We start from the raw sequence: 18537 nt of genomic DNA on the forward strand, positions 1-18537 counted from the left end.
CAGCTGGGTTGGGGCAACCGCTGGTATCGGTACAGGCTGGAGGATGAAGGGATTGAGAGCAGCCCTGCCAAGAAGGAATCGGGGGGTACTGGTGGATGAAGAGCTGGACATGAGCTGGCAATGTGTGCTCGCAGCCCGGAAAGCCAACCGTGTCCTGGGCTGCATCCAAAGAAGCATGGCCAACAGGTGGAGGGAGGTGATTTTGCCACTCTACTCTGCTCTGGTGAGACCCCACCTGGAGTCCTGTGTCCAGCTCTGCAGCCCTCAGCACAGGAAAGACATGGACCTGTTGGAGAGGGTCCAGAGGAGGGCCACAAAAATGATCAGAGGTATGGAAGACCTCTCCTATGAAGACAGGCTGAGGGAGTTGGGGTTGTTCACAGCCTGGAGAAGGCTCCAGGGAGACTTTATTGCAGCCTTCCATACTTAAAGGGGACTTCTAAGCAAGGCCTGTTGCAATAGGACAAGGGTAATGGTTTTAAATCTACCCTCTTTTAGTTTAGACTAGATGCAAGGAAGAAATTTTTCACAATGAGGGTGGTGAAACACTGGAACAGGTTACCTGGAGAGGTGGTAGATGCCCCACCACTGGAGATATTCAAGGTCAGGTTGGACGGCGCTCTGAGCCACCTGATCTAGTTGAAGATGTCCCTGCTTACTGCAGGGGGGTTGGACTAGATGACCTTTAGAGGTCCCTTCCAACCCAAACTATTGTATGATTCTATGAGGCCCATCCAATTCTCGATCTGTTCAGCAACATAATGCAAACAAACAAGCTGTCAGTGCCACAATGTTGCTCTGTAGGGTTGGGTGTCCACTGTGATCAGGAGTGTGTCTGTTAGTTCTGCAGTGAAAATCAAGGCATTAGAGTCAGTGGCACTTGGTTTCCCCATCCCTTTACTGTCTCTGATGCTCTGTCTCTCACTGGGGTGCAAGTGATGACCCCCAGTAATGGCAGGAACTGAGAAGGGTCAGTGTAGGCTGGGTTCTTTCCTGGCTTTGCAGACAGGGAAATTTTTTCCTGCCAATACAGAAAAGGTACTTGTTTTGTGAAGAGTACCTGTTTGGTTTGTGGAGCAATTGCAGAAACTTTGTGTCCTTTACAGTCTTTTTCTTTTTTTTTTTTTTAAATGAGGTATGAGATAATTTGACTGTTTTGTACCTGGTGTTCCTAACTGCACAGCACAAGCCAAAAACTTGGAGTCTGTTTTTTTTACTAGAGCCTCCCAGCTAGGAGCTGTGAGACTTTTGTAACAGCCTTGTCTAGGTGTAGGAAGAGTATTTCTAGTACCGGTCAGGCACTAGAAAGCAGTTTCAACCTCTCCTTCCATTTTTCGCTCCTCAGAGCAAATTATTTTTATTTAAAAATGGATACTGTGAATCATTGCTGGTTGTAAATTCTCAACTAATTATGCACTCCTTGTTAGTTACCTGTATCCTTGCTTAGAACTTCTGCCAAACCATGAAAGCGTGTGGTAATGAGACCTTAGTCCATGCTTTTCCCTGCCTGAATGCTAAGCTGGATGTGGCATTAAGTCATATTTCTGGAAAATTACAGATTGGGTGTGTTAGAGGGACGTTATGGCTGTGAGTCCCTTGCAGTGCAGGCTGCCTTGAGAAAGTCAGCTCAATCCCATTTTTGCCTGTACTATGATTTGGACCTACCCTTGAAAAAAACCTCAAGGAAGGGAGGAGAGGGAGAGGTTAGTGGAGGCACAGTAACTAGACTGTTACCTTGTAGATTTTGTCTTGTTTGGTGAGAATTTGTTAAATAACTGAACAAATCAAGGCTGCAGGGAGGAATTACAGGCTGCTCGTTTCTTTTCTAGAAAAGCCTCAGAGGCAGAGGGAAATGGCTTAAGTTTGGCTTAAGTCTTGTCCATGCTGGGCTTTCTGAATGGATTTGCAGCCTCAAGGGATCTCTTTGCAGATTCTTGCTCATTGAAATTGTCTGTCCTTCTGCCTTGCAGTATTGCACAGTCACTGAGCCCCGTGAGGCACAGGACCCCAAGGAACAGAGAAGCACTTGCACTCCAGAGGGGTTGGGTTCATATTGCCTCAGACTCCAATGGTCAAGAATAGGCAGGAGAGCGAACAGGCAGTCAAGCTTTTTGGTGGAAGAAACTTGCCAAACCAGGAGCATGTGTCTGTGTTTTGGCTTGTGCTAGCTCAATGGAGGTGTCAGGGCTCTGGCTACCCTCTGCCCCAGGCAGCACTGCTCCATGCAGCTGGCACTGAAGATTGCACAGTTTGGATCCATTGCAGGGAGCTGTACAATACCCCAGCAGGTTGTCCTTGCCTGCCCTGGCCATCACATCAAGCCAGGGAAGGATTTCTTTCTGAGCTCTGTGTTGGTGAGTCTTGTCAGGGAGCTGTGGAGGCAGTGCCCAGGCAACTGCATTTTCCACTGTGCTTGAGCTTTGGGCAGATGATCTGCTTCACTGTGACAGCTGTCAACTCATCTTGGTTATGTTACAGCTTGAACTGCTGCCAGAAGAAATGATACAGCATCTGTGTCTCACACCTCAGTGACTCCCACACTCCTTTATCCCACCCCAGCAGCAATCCAAGGTAGCTAGCAGATAATTCCTGTTGTGTCCAAACAATCACCATTTTCTTTGTTCCTAGCTTTCCAATGATGAGGAGATCCACAATGTGGGCACATCACTGACCTTTGGCTTTGGGACCTTGGCGTGCTGGATCCAGTCTGTCCTCACCCTCAAGATCAACCTGAAGAACGAGGGACGGAAAGTTGGTATTCCACGAGTTGCCCTGTCGGCCAGCATCACCCTCTGCGTGGTGTTCTGTATCCTTTTGTCCCACTCCCTAGGAAGCCAGGTATCATACGTGTCCGACACTCTGCAGCAGGGAACATTGGCTCTTCTCACACCTGTCCTAGGATCTCAAAGCATTTAGGAATGCTACTTAGCTTGTCTTCATGGCATGATCCTCTCATTGTCTCATTTTGCTACTTGTGTTTTACTAGGATGCCCTGCTTCACAGATGGGCTCACTTCCTTCATAAATGTTTCTAAAACTTCCTAGTGATATCCAAAGTGGTTATAATATTGAATAGTATCTGTGTGATTTAATGGTACCAGTGCTTACCTACACAATAGCATTTAAGAGTATGCAAAATACTGAGATAAAAATTCTCAGGAGAACAAAGGAACAAGGGAAGAAGGTTTCTGAAGATGAGAAGACTTTGATTTATTTGTTGAAATGCTCCAGGGTGCTACATCCAGCTCTGCCTTTTGAGACGGTTATCACAGTCAAAAGCTGCTCGGTCATGTGGACTTTGGGTAAAAGTAGGTGCTTTACAAATGGGATTTGGGATGTGGGATCTGTGGTGACTCAGACTGGATGTACATGTCGCTTCCTCTCCACCTTGTGCCTGTTGGCCCCCCTCTAGCCTTTCTGTTCGCACCAGCACTCATGTGCCCTGGGTGTTTGTTTAGGGTGGATGCATTCACTGCATAGTTGCATCAACGTTAGTGCTGGGATAAGCAAGAGGGCAGGAATATATGGTAAGCAATAAGCTAATCCCCCTGTTTGGGGGGATTTGTCTGTTCTTAAAACAATTCCTTAGTCACTTGGCTGTTTTTGAGCATTTCAGCCAGTGTCCAGAGGAATAGCAGATTGGTGTGAAGATGTACTATCAATCGCCTCTTAAGCTTCCTTGGAAGTTTGTAGCTGATACACATTTGGTGTACGTAATGTGGGAGTTTGCCCAGTTCTTGTGGTGCTCCCCTCCTCCGCTTGCCCCAAGCCCATAGCTCCTCCAGGATGTGTCTGGGCCAGGCTCCTGCTGCACTGCTGTCTTCGGAGGTTTCTGCCAGGCTGGGAGCAGGAGCAGCCAGGTAAGCCAGGGCATAGCTGCTCCTGTACTGACATGCTGGGTACTCCCAACCCAGCCCTCCCCAGCTGGCTCCTCGGCACCAAAGGCGTTGGGCCCTCTGTGGAGGGGAGCTGGCTGAGGCAGGAGTCCCATTCCCCTCCCACCCCACATTGACTTTGCAAAGGCTTGAGGCTGGTTCCCCATCCCATGCAGCTTGTGCATAACCTTTGCACTACAGGGAAAGTAGAAGATCCTTAAAGCCCGACACAGAATGCTGTTTGCTGAAATGAAGCTTTGGTTGCTTACACTAAGCCCAACATTAAAAGTCTCTGATTACCTGCTTTGTGCAGTTAAAGCATGGGAGAGGCTGCTTGTTTGTTTGTTTTACCTGTGAAGATGTATGATCCTGCATTCTTGAGTGCAGAGGAAATCCTGAGAGACAGGAGACTCAGTAGGTTTAGAGATGTGCATTGGGCTAGAGCAGGTCCTCAGGTCAGGAAGGTGTCCTCTGCTTTAGGGGAGCTGAGAATTGCTTTTATGGAATACTCCAACACAACCTGAGGCACAGCAGTGAGACCCTGATGCCAGGCAATATGTGGTCCAAGCACACAGGTACATGAGCCTGGAGGACAGTTACTGGCTCTGACAGCGCTCTTTTTCCTTTCAGTATAACATGCTGTACTGTGTAGACTGATACTTCTGGATTTCACAGAAAAGGATGATTTTGCAGGTGATCTAAAGAGAATGAAAGATTACACAGTGTAGGCTGAAAGGTGTTCCCATTGCCTGCAATGCAGAGATCTGATCCAGTTTCCACTGGGAGGCTCCTGCTACGTGGGGGGCCACAGCCAGATCCCCAGCTTGCTGGCTCTGTCACAGGCTAGTTGGACATTCAAGCAAGTTGTTGACTTCTCTTGTGCCCAAGTCTTTCCCTCTAAATGTTTATCAGCCTGAACTGGGATCAGGAAGCCCTGGTCTGTATAGGAGAACTGCTGCGCTCCATGGGCATTGTTGGACACCTGACATCCCTTCCATCTCTGGCACTGTTCACACTCTCTTGAGGATGGCTGGCTGGGTTGACTATCATCTGGGTGACTTTGTTAAGATTTTATTGTCTTCCCTGTTGGCTTTCTGTCATTCTGGTCGGCATCTCTGTTCCCACTAGTTCTCCTTGACTTTCCTCATCCAGATTTCATCCTCATGGCGCAGGGCATCCACATGCATGCTTCCAGGATCCAGTGGGGCCTGGTGATGTGCTTCCTGTGTTACTTTGGCACCTTCGCAGTGGAGTTTAGGCACTACAGATTTGAGATTGTTTGCTCCGAGTACCAGGAAAACTTTCTGAGCTTTTCTGAAAGCTTATCAGAAGCCTCCGAGTACCAGACAGATCAGGTGTAACCTGTCCTCTGATGGGGGGGAGGGGGGCAAGTGTGGTCTCATGGTTTAAACATGACCTCATTTACACTTTTTTGATGAGTTTGTTGTCATGTGCAATCATGATCGTATTGCCAAAGGGTGGCTGTCTCATTCAGAGCCAAACAAAAATAGCTGTCTGCTGGAAGAGGAGTGCATCCTTCTCAGTGGCAGCATGAGAGAGCACAAGCTATTTACTTTGTGCTACCAATGACTTTTTCTGAGTGGCTCTGTCACACTCCTGTTGTTCAAAACATTCAACAGCAAGTCCTTGCAATGCCCCTCCAAGACTCAGCTTGTCCTGCAGAGGAGGAGATGAAGGAAACAGACTTCTCTGGGCACCAAGAGTCTCCAGGAGTCACCGGTTCCCAAGTTACCAGACTGCATCTTTCCTGTGTTTCTTGTGGTGTTCTCTTTGCTGCCAACTGATGTAACTTGGTAGGGTGAGAAAGAGTGGCTGTTTCTTCTGGACTTGAAATCAGGCAGTAGAAGATCCCAACTGACTGGCTTTTATGGCATTTCTTCCAGCCTGGAAAGCAGCTGACGGTCAAGCTGGATCTGGGAGAAACTGTGCTGTGATCAGGAAGTGGGACTTGGCCAATGCTGCCTTGTAGCTGGGCAGACCGGTCCCAGGCCAGAGGAGATGGCACAGTGGGGTGCTGTGCTCGCCTTCCTGTTTCAGACTCGGTGGTGGCGACTGGTGGAAGTGAGGTGCTAAATTAAGATGGGAATGCCTCTCTGCTCTGAAGATGACCCAGAAAAGGCTGCTCTTTGGAAGTGTGTAGTGCTTCCACTACATATTGTGTAATATTTCAAAAGCTTTTTTATTGTTCACTGAGGGGGAAAACATTGTGTTAGAGACACTGGGCTTGTCTGCAATGAGAACAGAACCGTTACAGGTGGTTCTGGGCATAGGGTTTGGTTTTGCTCCTTGTGCACTTAGAACTCAAACTTCAGACATGCTGACACTGGGCCTGGGCTCTGGACCCCGCCATGTGGCCAGTTCTCCTGAGTGGAATCTGCCACAGATTTAAGCAGGCTTCCAATGTGCAGGAAGGCAGTTCTGCCGTGGAGGGTTGGGTGATGTGGCCTGAGGGCTGGAGCTGCAGGAAGGGAACAGCAAAACCAGAAGGGCTTCTCCCTCCCTGAAGGGAGGTTTTCAGACAGAAGGTCTGTTTTCAAAGAAAAAGCAGGAGCTCAAAGCCCCTGTTTGAAAACCTAATTTTGGGAAGGCTGCAGTATTGGCTGGGCAGAGGAGTGATAGGAGTTGCTTCTCATGAACATGGCTCCTGTTTTCCTCCAGGAGTCAGGCTCAGCTTAGGTCTGCATCTTGTCTGAGCTATAGGAAAATAAACAGAAATTAAAATGGTGGCAAAAGGCATTTGAAGGGGAACTCATACCGTACTATGGCATCTCTGACAGAGAGGGAAAAGGCACGAGGACATTCAGTCTTCTGCAAAGGTCAGAGGCCTCTCCTGAGAGGAGAAACGGTTGCGAAAAACTTCTGTCAAAACTAGTGTAAGTAGAAGGCTTTCAGCCAACCCTTTACATTATGTTCTGTGGGCCAAAATTTGTTCTCAGGCAGCTGTGTTATAAATCCAGAGCATCTCCAGCCAACAGAGGGTTGTTGTTGCACTGATGAAGGCCTCCTCCTTGTAGCTTTCCCGGAGGGTCATGCTGAGGGTGGCCCAAGAGCACAGCAGCATAAGGCATAGGGCTCCCCAGGAGCCCATCCGGGGAGCTCCTCCTGGGCGAGGACAGGAGGGGACAGCCTGGAAAAGATGCAGGCGGGGATCCTCTTACACAGGCACACACTCAATTCATATAGAACACAAAATAGCGATGTGTTTAAAAGGTGTTTTACTGTAAATAGTTCACTGTTATTTTTTTAAAAATCAATACTTTCAGTTTATCATTTTATATTTTGTAATTTTATCAAAGGAAAAAATTATGTTTGTGATTTTTTTTTTTTCTTTCTCTCCTTTTCCTATATGCAATCCAAACTGAACTTCAGTTTCTTTGTGATAACTCTGGACATTTCTTAGAGTATTTCTAACAGCACCTTTCAATACAACTAAGTGACAACTGATATACACTGAAACATGACCACTAAATAAAGTGCTTTTATGGAGAAGGGGAGTTTTATTTTTGTCCCCTACCCCACACATAGCTTTCTGATGGCAAAGGCAAAACAAAAGATGAGTATTATTTACAGTGTCATGATTAAAATTAACACTTAAGGAAGCCAAGGACTATTCAGCCATGCAGATACACTTACTTTAACAGTGCTAACTAGCAGGCTGCTTCTAGGAGGAAGATCATACTCTTACACGGCTCAGAAAGACATCCAGACTAGCTGCCTCACAGCCTTACGTACTACCATCAAAGTTTTAGAAGAGCAATGCTGGCATGATGTTGTTTCCTCCCAACATGCCTGTTGTCTACATAGCAGCCTCCCTCAACTGGCACAGCTGTAGGTGTAGATCAGAGCTCAGAAAGGCAACATGTGCATTAGGATTCTATTTTGGCCATCCAAGAGGGCAAGCTCAAGCACAGATGCGCAGAAATGAGTAAGTAGCAAGTCAAACTCATGCATGAAGTGCCAGGAGCAGTGAACTGGGGTTTCAGACTGCCTCTGCCTCCACTATTACTAGATATAACCTAGGTGTGGCTCTCACTCCTGCACCCTAGCTGAGCCTCTACTGAAATCTTAATATGGTCAGGGAGGCAATACAACTTCCTTGGCAGGACAGGGTTGTCTGCCTTAAAGAATGAACACGGGGCGGTGAAATCAGGAAAACAAGGTGTTCACAGATTTTTTTAAAAAAAAGAGATTTGCCTTTAGATGCTGGGATCACTGGTGACAGATAGGAAAGCTAATACTAGAATGGAGTGAACACAATGAAAGCAAAGTTGTGGGTTTATTTACTATATTAGGAAAAGCTCCATGACCATCTGATACAAACTGGCATAATTTAGGTAGGGTGGGTTTGGATTTTAATTCTCATTAAATGCAGCAGGATGTGTCCCTCAGGAGCAGTTGTTTGCCAAGGTTTGCTCACAGCTGATCAGTGCTATGAACATGTGACAGGGTGATGTTGGCTACTGAGAAGGAGCCCCACAGGTTAGTGCTAAGGGAGGTACTTTAGAAATGTTGTCAAGCTGACTTTGGTGTTCAGCCAGTTGGATCCAATACCCCAGCACCACGATGCAGCAGGGAGGTGGGTCTAGGATTTAATTTTTAAACCTGTATTTATATATACTCTGCTTCATTCTGGTAGACTGGCTGTGTAGCTCTAAGCAGCTTCCATATGCGAGTTGTACTGTCTTGTACCTAAACCTGCTGTGGGTATAGCCAAGATTTAAGTTGTTCCTGGTCTAAAGAGCTTGCCTACAGCAAGGGCTGGCTTTTTCTGTGGCAGCCCAAATCTACTGTATTATAGCCCACATTTGGCATTTTCCTTTGGGCATCCTAACCCCCTAACTTTGAAAGTTTTGACTTAGCCAGCAACCCCATCTGCAGGGAGAAGCTTATACCCCCTCATGGTCCCCAGAGGTCCCTCTGGGACAGGGGGACATATACCTTGTTTGCATACTGTTTCTAAAATGATAGAGCTCGTGGTGGGGTGTCTCAGCACCAGCTTTCAATGGATGAGTCTGAAGGAAGCATCTCTTGAGCTAATTCCTAGCTGGGAAAGGGGAGGAACAGCAGGGTGCTGCGCTTCACCTTGTTCCCAGCTTGAGCTGACTGCTCCAGGCCTCTGTCCTACTGCACAAGGGAGCCCACACCATATTCACCATCCATACATGCCTGCACTAGTTGGGTCCAAGACATGATGTGGGCTTGGTTTTAAATTCCAATTATGGACAAAATTACCTAACATTACACAAGGACAATTCAGGTGAAGCACAGTCTTTTGTGCGTGCACCGCTTTCCCTAAGTGGAGGAAGGCAGGAAAAGTTCGGTGAAAGATGAGATGAGGCTGTAATATGATTTCTCATCATCAGTCAGTCCTGCGTTGCCTGGTCTGATCACCACAGCTACGTGAGCATCAGCTTCCTCGGCTGCATTGGCTTCTGAAACAGAGGTGGGAGAGTGGAGATGAGATGTGCTTACCGACCTCTCCACATGAGTGTCTTTAAGGCCTGAAGATGCCCTAAAACACGTAAGTGCTTGTAAAGGTTGAGACTGAGTGCGCAACATTTGCATGTGGCACTGCAGGGCTCTGGAGAGGGACCAGCTCCTGACAGACCTGCTGTGGATGACTGTAGCCGCCACCTAACGCTGGCTGCCTCGCCATCTCCTCCCCTCTCCCAGCTGACTGCTGTCCAAGGCACCGTGCAGGCAGCACGCCCCGCCCCGGAAGCTCAATTCCTGTTCACAAGCTGGGCTGTGGTCGGGCTGTGGCGTTAGTGAGTCCAACAACCGCCCGCCGGGAGTCACTTCTCACAAGCTTCCTTTGCACCCCTTGCACAGCAAGAGGCCACAGGAAGACGATACAGGGAAAAGGAGGTAACTGCAAGCTCCCACCAGCTGTGCTGCCAGGGCTGCGAAGGAGGTAAGGGCTAACTCCTGGGGACTGAGCTGGCTTAGACTGAGATCACAACCCAGTGCCATTTCTGCCAGAAAGACATTTCCAGCAAAGGCAGGAAATTAAATGAGCTTCCTGAGCCTGGCTTTCCAGGGGTCAAGTCTCGGCGGCCAGGAGCAATGTTTTCCTGCTGCTGAACAAAACCTAACAGTAAGTGGCACAAAGAACCAGCCACTGTGCATGCCACGTAGCTGCACAGCAGACATCATCTGCTCCCCCCCACTGACCCTGTTTGTAAATGTGGCATGCCAACTGCTTCAGCAAACATTCCACTCCACTTTAACAGTCTCTCCTTGCTTGCTAGGCTAGTGCAAGGGCAGGTTTTCTACTTGACCTATTTTCCCTCATTGCAGTGCTGCTCACAAATAACCCGCTGCTTGTGTGAGAACCTAGATGTGTAAGGAAGGAGCATGGCAGCAGCTACAGGGGTGCCACCGAAGCAAGGTGGTCTGCAGCATTTCTGGGGTGCTTGTGACAAGTCAGCAGCATGTATTTAAAGAGATATTTAAACCCTTGCACAGGCAAGAGTCAGCAGGACTGGCAGGCCACCTACCTTGAGGGATATCTGTCAGGAAGAGAATGTTGTTGGTGGTGCACCCAATACTGGCAGCAATCCTTCTGTAGCTCTCACTTTCTACCTTGGGGCCTATTTTGGTATCAAAGTGGCCGTCAAAGAGCTGAAAGACAGAGAAAAGCAAAGGCAGTTGCTGAGTGCCATCTGAAGAGCAGGGCTAAATTGTGCTCCTGATCGAAATGTCCCCTTTCCCTGCTACCACAGTAGCAGGGGGCTGATGCAGCCATGCTAGCATATTCAGCTGGCTGAGCTTAAGTCCTGCAGGTCAAACCCACTGCCCCATGTTCCTGTCCCAGACTCTATTCACGAAGTGTTACAGCAAGGGCAGCTGTGGGAGGGAAGTGCTCTGCAGAGGGAGAAGCTGTAAGAAAGGCGATAAGGTTATCTACCTCTAGGATATCACCTTCTGTAGAATATCCAAACAGAAGCTTCTGGGCTTCAACGCTGCCTGAGGAGTAGATATAGATCTTCATCCCCGCTTCCCGCCACTTCCGGATGGCTGGAACGACATCCTCGAAGATTCTGGAGCAAAACAGGGCAGCAGGTAAGAGCAAACCCAGAGGCACCTGGAGGGACACCTTTAGCCAGGCACTGCGACAACTGTCCCATTAGTTTGCAAGGGGACTTCAGTCTCAGTCTGCTCAGGCCTTCTGCAACCTGCACATCTATTTCAGCAGCAGGTGATATATTAGCTCCAGCCAACTTGAGAAGTTCATTGACTGCTATGCAGACAGCAGCTCTGATGAGCTGTTTCAGACATTTGGCAGGAATTTCTCCAGCCTCTTCAATTTGGAGAGGGGAGGAAATATTGGAGAAAATGGCATCCTGCTGCTTTTGTCTGCAAGGGAGGAATAAAGGGGAGGACAGAGAAGACAGGCTCTTGCATCCTGAGTCCCACTTCCCTTGCAAGCTACAAAGGTTTCCCTCTTGGTAAGAAAGAGCTATGGTCCTAAGCTGCACCCATATGGGGCAAAGCCATCCCACAGGTTCAGGCTCTGACCATGTGTAAGGAGGAGCTGAGAGGAGGCTGCAGCTGCAGGAGCTAAATGAGTGGCACTGTACAAACTGTTTGAAGCCAGGCAACTCAGGAAAGGAGTGTCCCCTAAAGGACTGAGGTCAGCGCTCCTCTACTCAGCAACTCAGGTTGTACAGTACTCTCCCGTGTGTCCCTGGCTTAACTGCACTGCAGAGGGTTAACCAGCTCCCATTCACTGGGCAGCAGCATCTCTCACATTATTCTTCTGGCCTTGCAGAGTGCTGGGAAGGCAAGATGCCAATCTACCAATGGGCTGACCAGTCTCAAAATGTGAGCTCCGTCTAACTACCGGGTAGCAGCCACCTGAAGACAAGCCCAGCAGTGGGTAGTAAAGCTGTAAGAGAGAGAGAGATGTAGGACCAAAGCCAAGGAAACGGCTGCATAACTGATAACGGACACGTCTGTTGTTCCCTCATATCCTCCTCATTTATACCATGAGACCTCTCCAGTGCTGCACTTACATGTATGCAAAAGCTCTTTGTAGGCAAAGGACATTTACAAGATGACCCATGTACTGGGGGGAAACTGAAGGCTAGAGGATGCTCAAGAGGGGCAAAGTGAGGCTAACAATAAGTCCCTCAATAATAGATGTGATGGCTGATAAGGAAAAGCCACAAACAGCCTTGGAAGAGCAGTGAAGTGGGTTGAGTTTGATATGGCAGACGGGCAGAGAGAGGAGCTGGAGGAGATGCGATCCCTTGGGAACTGAGTTTCCATCCCAGTCCAAATTGCAGCCTTCCCACCTGCACTGCACAGCTCTGTGTGGCTACTTGGGCCAAGGCCCAAAGGTACTGCCCTGAAAAGAGGATCTGAGAACCTGAACACCTTGAAGAAAGAGGACTCCAAATAGATACAAGAGGAGGTGTTGGACTGAGTTTTGCAGACTTGTACCAATCAGATGGCCCTTTCTTCATCTCCAGTTTCATGGCCATCTGCTCAGGGCCTTGTTATGTTAGGTATTTAAATAAAAAAAAAGTTAAATTTCTTTCATAGTTATTTATTAAATGTCTCTGGTGTCAGCTGAAAATATTTTGAGATTGTATGGCACCTGTGGAAATTCCCAGCCACCCTCATGTTTTCATGTGCTGAGTTCAGTGCCTGGATTTCAGACACTGATGTGCCAAATACAGTTGGGCAAAGGGGAGACTTTAGAGAGCTCAATTCTTGGATGCTGCCAAGCAGCACGGCTAGCTCCACAGTTTCTGGGCCACTATAAGACAATTAGCCCTATTTTTAAAAAGAAAACCAACAAGAGGGTGTCCCTCTTGACTTGCTTTTGGGTTTGTTACTTTCTCTAGTGGGTGTTTACATTTTTCTGAGAGCTCTTTTTCTTCTCAATCATTCTTCCTTTAGCAAAACACTTTGTGAACTTAAGGGTTTGCTTTACTGCCTTAGGAACTTGAAATGCATAGTTTAACCAAGTATCTCTCAACCTAAATAAGAAGATCAGGCTTAACTCCAGTTGTCTCTACTTATGCACCCTTGTGTTGTGGCTGAAACAAAGAGCAGCCTGAAGATAAAAAGAAGTGGAAAGGCAGGAAATGCTCAGGTAAGAGACCAAGCAGAAGGAAACAACTGAAAGGACCTGACCCTGCAACCCTGGCTTGTTTATGCTTGTTCCAAAATGTAAGTGCAATTCAGGGATAAAAAATGCAAGATGGAGAACTGTAAGAAGTTCATACTTGTGCCTCAGCCTCTTGGTTTACCAAGGAATCTCTGCAGAGAAATATTGAGACATCTTCTGAATTTTTAATGCAGACAATATTTGTCCCAGATGAATGTTCCACTGGTTCTGAGAACAGAATTGCCCTGTGTCACACCTCCATTACCTTGTTCTGTTTCTCAGACCCCATCTGCTTTACAGACCCTGCCCAGGTGGCTGGAGAACTGGCTGTTTCCCTGCATGCACCTGCCGATTACTGCTTAAGGAGAAACACTCTCACGCATTTGTCATCTTCCCAGTGGGGAATGAGACAACCTGTTCAGTCCTGAGGTTACTGTAAGTTTTTGGTTCCCTAAATGCAAAGATTAAGCTCAATGGATTTGTGTTTCACTGCATAATCAAGTTTGAAATGAAGTGTCTGCAGTTGGTTCCACAGCAGCACTGCCCTGGCTTAAGCCACGACTGAATGTAAACGTATTGGCTTCTCCACCAAGGTAGTAATCCTGTTTGCATGGGTATATAGGGCTGTTTCCAGGAATCGCTTATGCAGCTATTCTAACAGACGTCTAGGAAAGATACACCTGGGGAAAGGAGCACACAATTACTCACACACACAATTACTCACTCTCCTTTGACGTGCCCAGTTGCATAGGCTGCCCTCCACATGTGACCCTGCAGCTGCTTCAGTGCTGTGGTCTTCCTGTCCAGAGACATCTGCCAGTGCACATTGTCTACGACCGCCTGGATGACCCGCTCTAGCTCCTCTTCTCCGCTTCCGCTCTCCAAAGGGATCGGCACGGCCCCGTCCAAGCTGGAGTCCTCCTGAGCCTAGAAATCATCCATGATATAAAGAGGTGAGGGAAGAGGTGGAATGGTCTGAACATCTCAGTTTAGGAAAAGGGTCTAACACCTGCATTAACACTGCTCTATGCTGGACGCAGCTTGAACTGCTCTTCGCGTAAAGGGTTACAACGGTGTTTGAATGCTTTTCTCAATGGGACTTCAGTAGTATCTAGAAACACTTGCTTGGATTGTACTTTCCAAATCCAACAATTAGAACTACTGTAGCTGTAATGTAAATACTCTAATGAGAATTTTACTTGCTTAAGTATTTAATTACTGAAATTAAGGCAAAGAAGCAAATGCATCTGTTGGCTTCAGACAGCCACAGGACTCAAATTGATGCTGTGTCCCTGTACAGAGGCAGGATACGCTGCCTTGTGCAGGGCAAGTACTCTGCTGTCCCTCTATGCAGCGTCCCAAACAGGTACCTGGAAACCACAGGTGGCAGATTCAACAAGAGAAAGGCACAGTGCAGGCACGAAGTTGAAAAGTTGTGGTTTGACACCTGCTCAGGGGCCATGACAATGAAGGCAAGCTGAGGGAAGCAGTTGAGCTGCTGCCTACCAAGCACCAGGCCCTCCCCGAGTATAACCCCAGGCTTTGGGTGGGGGAGAATCAGCCTGTCGGGGCAACCAGCCTCCATGCGGGGCAAAGAGATGTACAGGCTCCTCCTGGGTGGCTGGGAGAGTCCAAGTGAGCTGAAGTCTCAGGCATGCTGTGAAAACCTGGAGAGACACAATGTAGCTCTGTTACTTAACCTGTTTCCTCAGAAGTCCAACGTCGCGTTGGCACTCCTCCTCCTCCCAGTGAGCACGCAGATATTCCTTCACATTGTGTTTGATGTAAGGGAACAAGGTCTCCTGGCAGCACACAAGAACAACAGACAGCTCCTTTAACCTGGCTGAGGTAAGGCTGACTTGCTTTCAAAGCAAGTGGTGTGTATGGTATATGATTTTAAATGCTGGTGTGTATGGTTATTTGCCCCACTCAAGCTTCCCCTACAGTACTGCAGCTTGTGAAACTGCCTGCCAAGGGCATCTGCCTGGTCACAGGCCAGAGCCAACCTTAAGCCAAGATAAGTGCAGGTGGATTTTTTGCACAAATGCTTATGAAGCTGCAACTTTTATATATAAATACCAGGATGGAAAGCTGGATGATAACTTTTCCTGGGACTGCCAAAAAAATGTCTCAAATAGCAGACCCCAAGTTCCCACCAGCTGAGAAGTACAAGGCTGACTGCGTATGTACACTGAACTGACAAGTTATAGTATCCTATTTTTAATGGGGCACTTGTCGTAATGAAGGTCGTTCTGAAAATACATCTCAACTTCTCACTAGAGCTAGAGGACCTTTTTAAAAAGAAAAGTCTAGTCCAGTGACACTGAGCTTGAAAGACAGTCTTGCAAATTAAATGAAACAGGGTTAGGGAAAAGTGCCCCAGGAGAATTACAAACTTTCCTGGAGATCTCAAGGGCAACCGGAAATAATTACAAATTGCTCTTATAAGTAGTGTTTCACAACTAAGAAGCCACAAGCAGCTGCCACGACAGCATCTCTGGGTGCGGGAAAAGGCTCAAGACAAGGGGAAGGGCAGGGAGCTCCTTCCTTTGGGTACGGAACTGACCTTTTCTTAACTGGAAAAAATTTGGGAGGGGAAGGAGATGGGAGGAAACTAAGCTGAGCTCACCTCTCCTCAAAAAATGGCCAGTGATATTTTTCTTCTCACTTTATGTCACCTTTAACTTGTTACTGAATTAAGAAAACGGTGGTCCTGAGACCGTGATGTGGTTTTCCGTTTTCCACATTGTATATTTTAAAAACAATGTACATTTAGGGGAAAGGAAAATCTCTTAAATGCCTAGATTACCACAAACATGTCTAGGGAAATCAACAGCCTTGTAATACCCCTAGTTACTCTGTCTTTTCCTTTATTTGAGCTTAGTTGCTTTCAAATTATCTTTTAAATCATGGAGGAAATTAAAAGAGTATCCACCGGGAAATGCAACTGACCCGCTGACTTGGTTTAACTTCCTTTACAACTTGGATGTCAAAAGGTCCTAATTGCTTTCCAAAAGCAGTGTTTTGTGCTCTTGTGCTGGCAAATACAAACTTTCAAACAGGTTTCAAAAAGTGCAGTGTATTCTGTGATTCAGTGAATTTTTAAAGGGTAAGATTCTTGGCCCATTGGCAAATGCATCGGTCTGTGGTCCAAGAGGGGACACCCATGTGACAGCTGGAGTGGTGGACAGCCAGTGGGACAGATGGTTTATGGACGTCAGGAGTGATCTCAGGCAATAATGCACTAAGTTTAAAAGGCCATGAGTTTGTATGGAAGAAAGACTCCTTGCATCCTGCAAGGAAATACCTCCATCTCTGAGACTTCAGCATTCAGCAAAAGTTGGCAGCTGCAAACTCTTGACTAGGTTTAACCAGGGCTGTTACTGACCTTTATAAGTTCAACCACTTCTCTTTCACCTTGGCTAGCAGAAGACCTGAGCTTGCCTGTGCACAGCTCCCATCACTCTGTCCATCTCCCATGCATGCCAGGGAGATGAGTGCTATCACCCCACCACACTGCTGGACGGCTGGGCTCCTTGGCAATGTCCAGCCCCAGATGTGGCTGCCCCAACACAGTTTGTAGGATGGAGAAACAGCCATCAGCAAACAGAGCTCAACAGCCCTCCTAACCCTTTGCAACTGCTCACAGCAGTATTAAGCCCAGTATAGAAAGGGTGGTATTTTTACCATCAGTTAGACACCCATGTAGCACACTGTAAATTAGCGCTTGCAGGATTTCAAGTGACCAGGGTCAATTTTCCTCTCAATGTCCATGCAAACTGTCACAAAGTTCAGTGACAATCTGCTCTTTTATAGGAGATCTGGCAAATCCCTGGGGATGTAGTTTATCAAATTATATCTCTCCCCTGACATCTACTTTTCTCTCTAACTAGGGACCACCAAATATTCTCTTTTCTGGTATATTTCCTTAATCTACCCATCAACTGGCTCATTCTATTTTCTTACTTTGCATATTAAATAAAATCCTTTAATATTAAAGAATAAAATGGCTGCAGAACCAGCAGCAAATCTTTTAAAGGGAAATAGAAATTATGGAGGTTAACTGGAAGTCAAAGTGAAATAACTTGCTTCAAGCATTTTCAGGATTTCCAGCAAACTGAGTTTTATTGAGAACCATAACTCATTTGGCTTCCCTGCAACAGAAAGACTTTGGGTGGGAAACCATCTCAGGTGTATTGCATGTTATTTGCACAACAGCAAAATGGATTCAAGGTGGATATAACCAACTTCATTGCTCTGCTAAATGTTTAGCAAGAAATCTGAGCTGTTCAAATGGAAAGGTATCGAGGGGAGGGAGGCAGCTGTAATGCCATCTAGACCTGAAGTTTCTTCAAGAGTACTGGAAAAACATGGACAGGAAAGATGTATGTCATATTGTTCTTCTGTCAAACTGTATTAGCAGAAACACCTAGAATGCCTAGCAAGAGCCTTAACCCCTCCACGCACCATGTGGGTCACAAAGCACCTCCGTAAACTACCAGTAAAAAAGACCCACCAAAAGCTACAACATCTCATGAAGAAGTACAGGTTAATGGGAGGAGCAGGGATAATTCCATCCGGTGTCTTAAATACAAGCAAATTGCTCCCTCCTGTGAGGCACATGAGCCTAGTTAGGGACAAAAACCTCTCAGAGAGGAGGGAACCGCAGCGGTTGGAGAACTGCAAGTTTTAATAGCATATTTAGAGCGTTTGTAGCGATGTCTCCTGCTGGCCTCACAGACTTCCCGATTCCCTGGCTTCTGCACCTAAAGCAACATTTTCAACAGTCTTAAGCTTTCCCCTAGACAAGGGAAGCCACTCATACATATTTGCTGCTAGTACAATCCTGCTCATGGGTACTTGCGCTCTGTGCTACCCCCCTCCCCCGGACTGTCCTGTGCATACTGAAGGAAGGACATACATCTCTGGTGACACTGGAGGCATCTAACTGTGCCACCCTTTTGAAGGGAAAAGGCAGCGGATAACTCGGAGATAGTACTTCAGGCTCTCTGCAAACTCGGGTGAGGTGCTACAGCTCCAGCCATCTGAGCAACAGTGATGATCGAGAGCTTTTCCTAAAGGAGGCTGAAAGCACTCCAACTGCCCTATATCCATGAAAAAAATAATTTACTGAACTGCCCTGGATCTGAGTAGTTGCAGACGATCGGTAAAACGAGACGTATTTTCTCGTGAGCATTATTCAGAAAAGCACAGAAAACGTGTCACGGTTTTACGCTTAGGCCTCCGCAAGGCTGCAGCCCCGGGAGACGAGCTGCCCCCCGCGGGGGGGCCGTGCCAGCAGTCACAGAAACCTGGCCGGCGCAGCAAGCCCCGCGGCTGCCAGGGCTTGGGAGGGTGGGGGTCATGATAATAACGGCGATGCCGGTGGTGCCAGAGGGGCTCCCGGCCGCGTGGGGAGGCCGCTGCCGCCCGCCCCGCGGGGTCTCACCTGAACGAAGGCAATGGGAGTGGTGGTGCCCTCGATGTCCAGCAGGATGGCGCGCACCTCCGCCGGTACCGG

At 47.5% G+C, this 18537-nt stretch overlaps 2 protein-coding genes across 2 annotated transcripts in view; one reads left to right on the forward strand and one right to left on the reverse strand.

Annotated features, from left to right (window-relative positions):
- Positions 1 to 5296, forward strand: part of TMEM150C (transmembrane protein 150C) — a gene marked incomplete at its 5' end in the record, with an annotated part of 7210 nt that extends 1914 nt beyond the window's left edge. The window contains 2 exons of the mRNA XM_010288955.1: positions 2629 to 2806; positions 5027 to 5296. Of these exons, the coding sequence (XP_010287257.1) occupies positions 2629 to 2806; positions 5027 to 5235 (387 nt within the window). The remainder of the gene's footprint in view (positions 1 to 2628; positions 2807 to 5026) is intronic.
- Positions 5297 to 9089: 3793 nt separating this feature from the next.
- ENOPH1 (enolase-phosphatase 1) lies at positions 9090 to 18534 on the reverse strand (the record flags this gene model as incomplete). Its single annotated transcript, XM_010288956.1, has 6 exons — positions 9090 to 9327; positions 10396 to 10519; positions 10806 to 10938; positions 13741 to 13943; positions 14717 to 14818; positions 18466 to 18534. Coding segments are annotated over 6 exons (771 nt in total), but the record flags the coding sequence as incomplete, so codon positions are not given.
- Positions 18535 to 18537: the final 3 nt, after the last annotated feature.

The sequence above is a fragment of the Phaethon lepturus genome, unplaced genomic scaffold (genome assembly GCF_000687285.1).
Source record: "Phaethon lepturus isolate BGI_N335 unplaced genomic scaffold, ASM68728v1 scaffold7116, whole genome shotgun sequence".
Lineage (NCBI taxonomy): Eukaryota > Metazoa > Chordata > Aves > Phaethontiformes > Phaethontidae > Phaethon > Phaethon lepturus.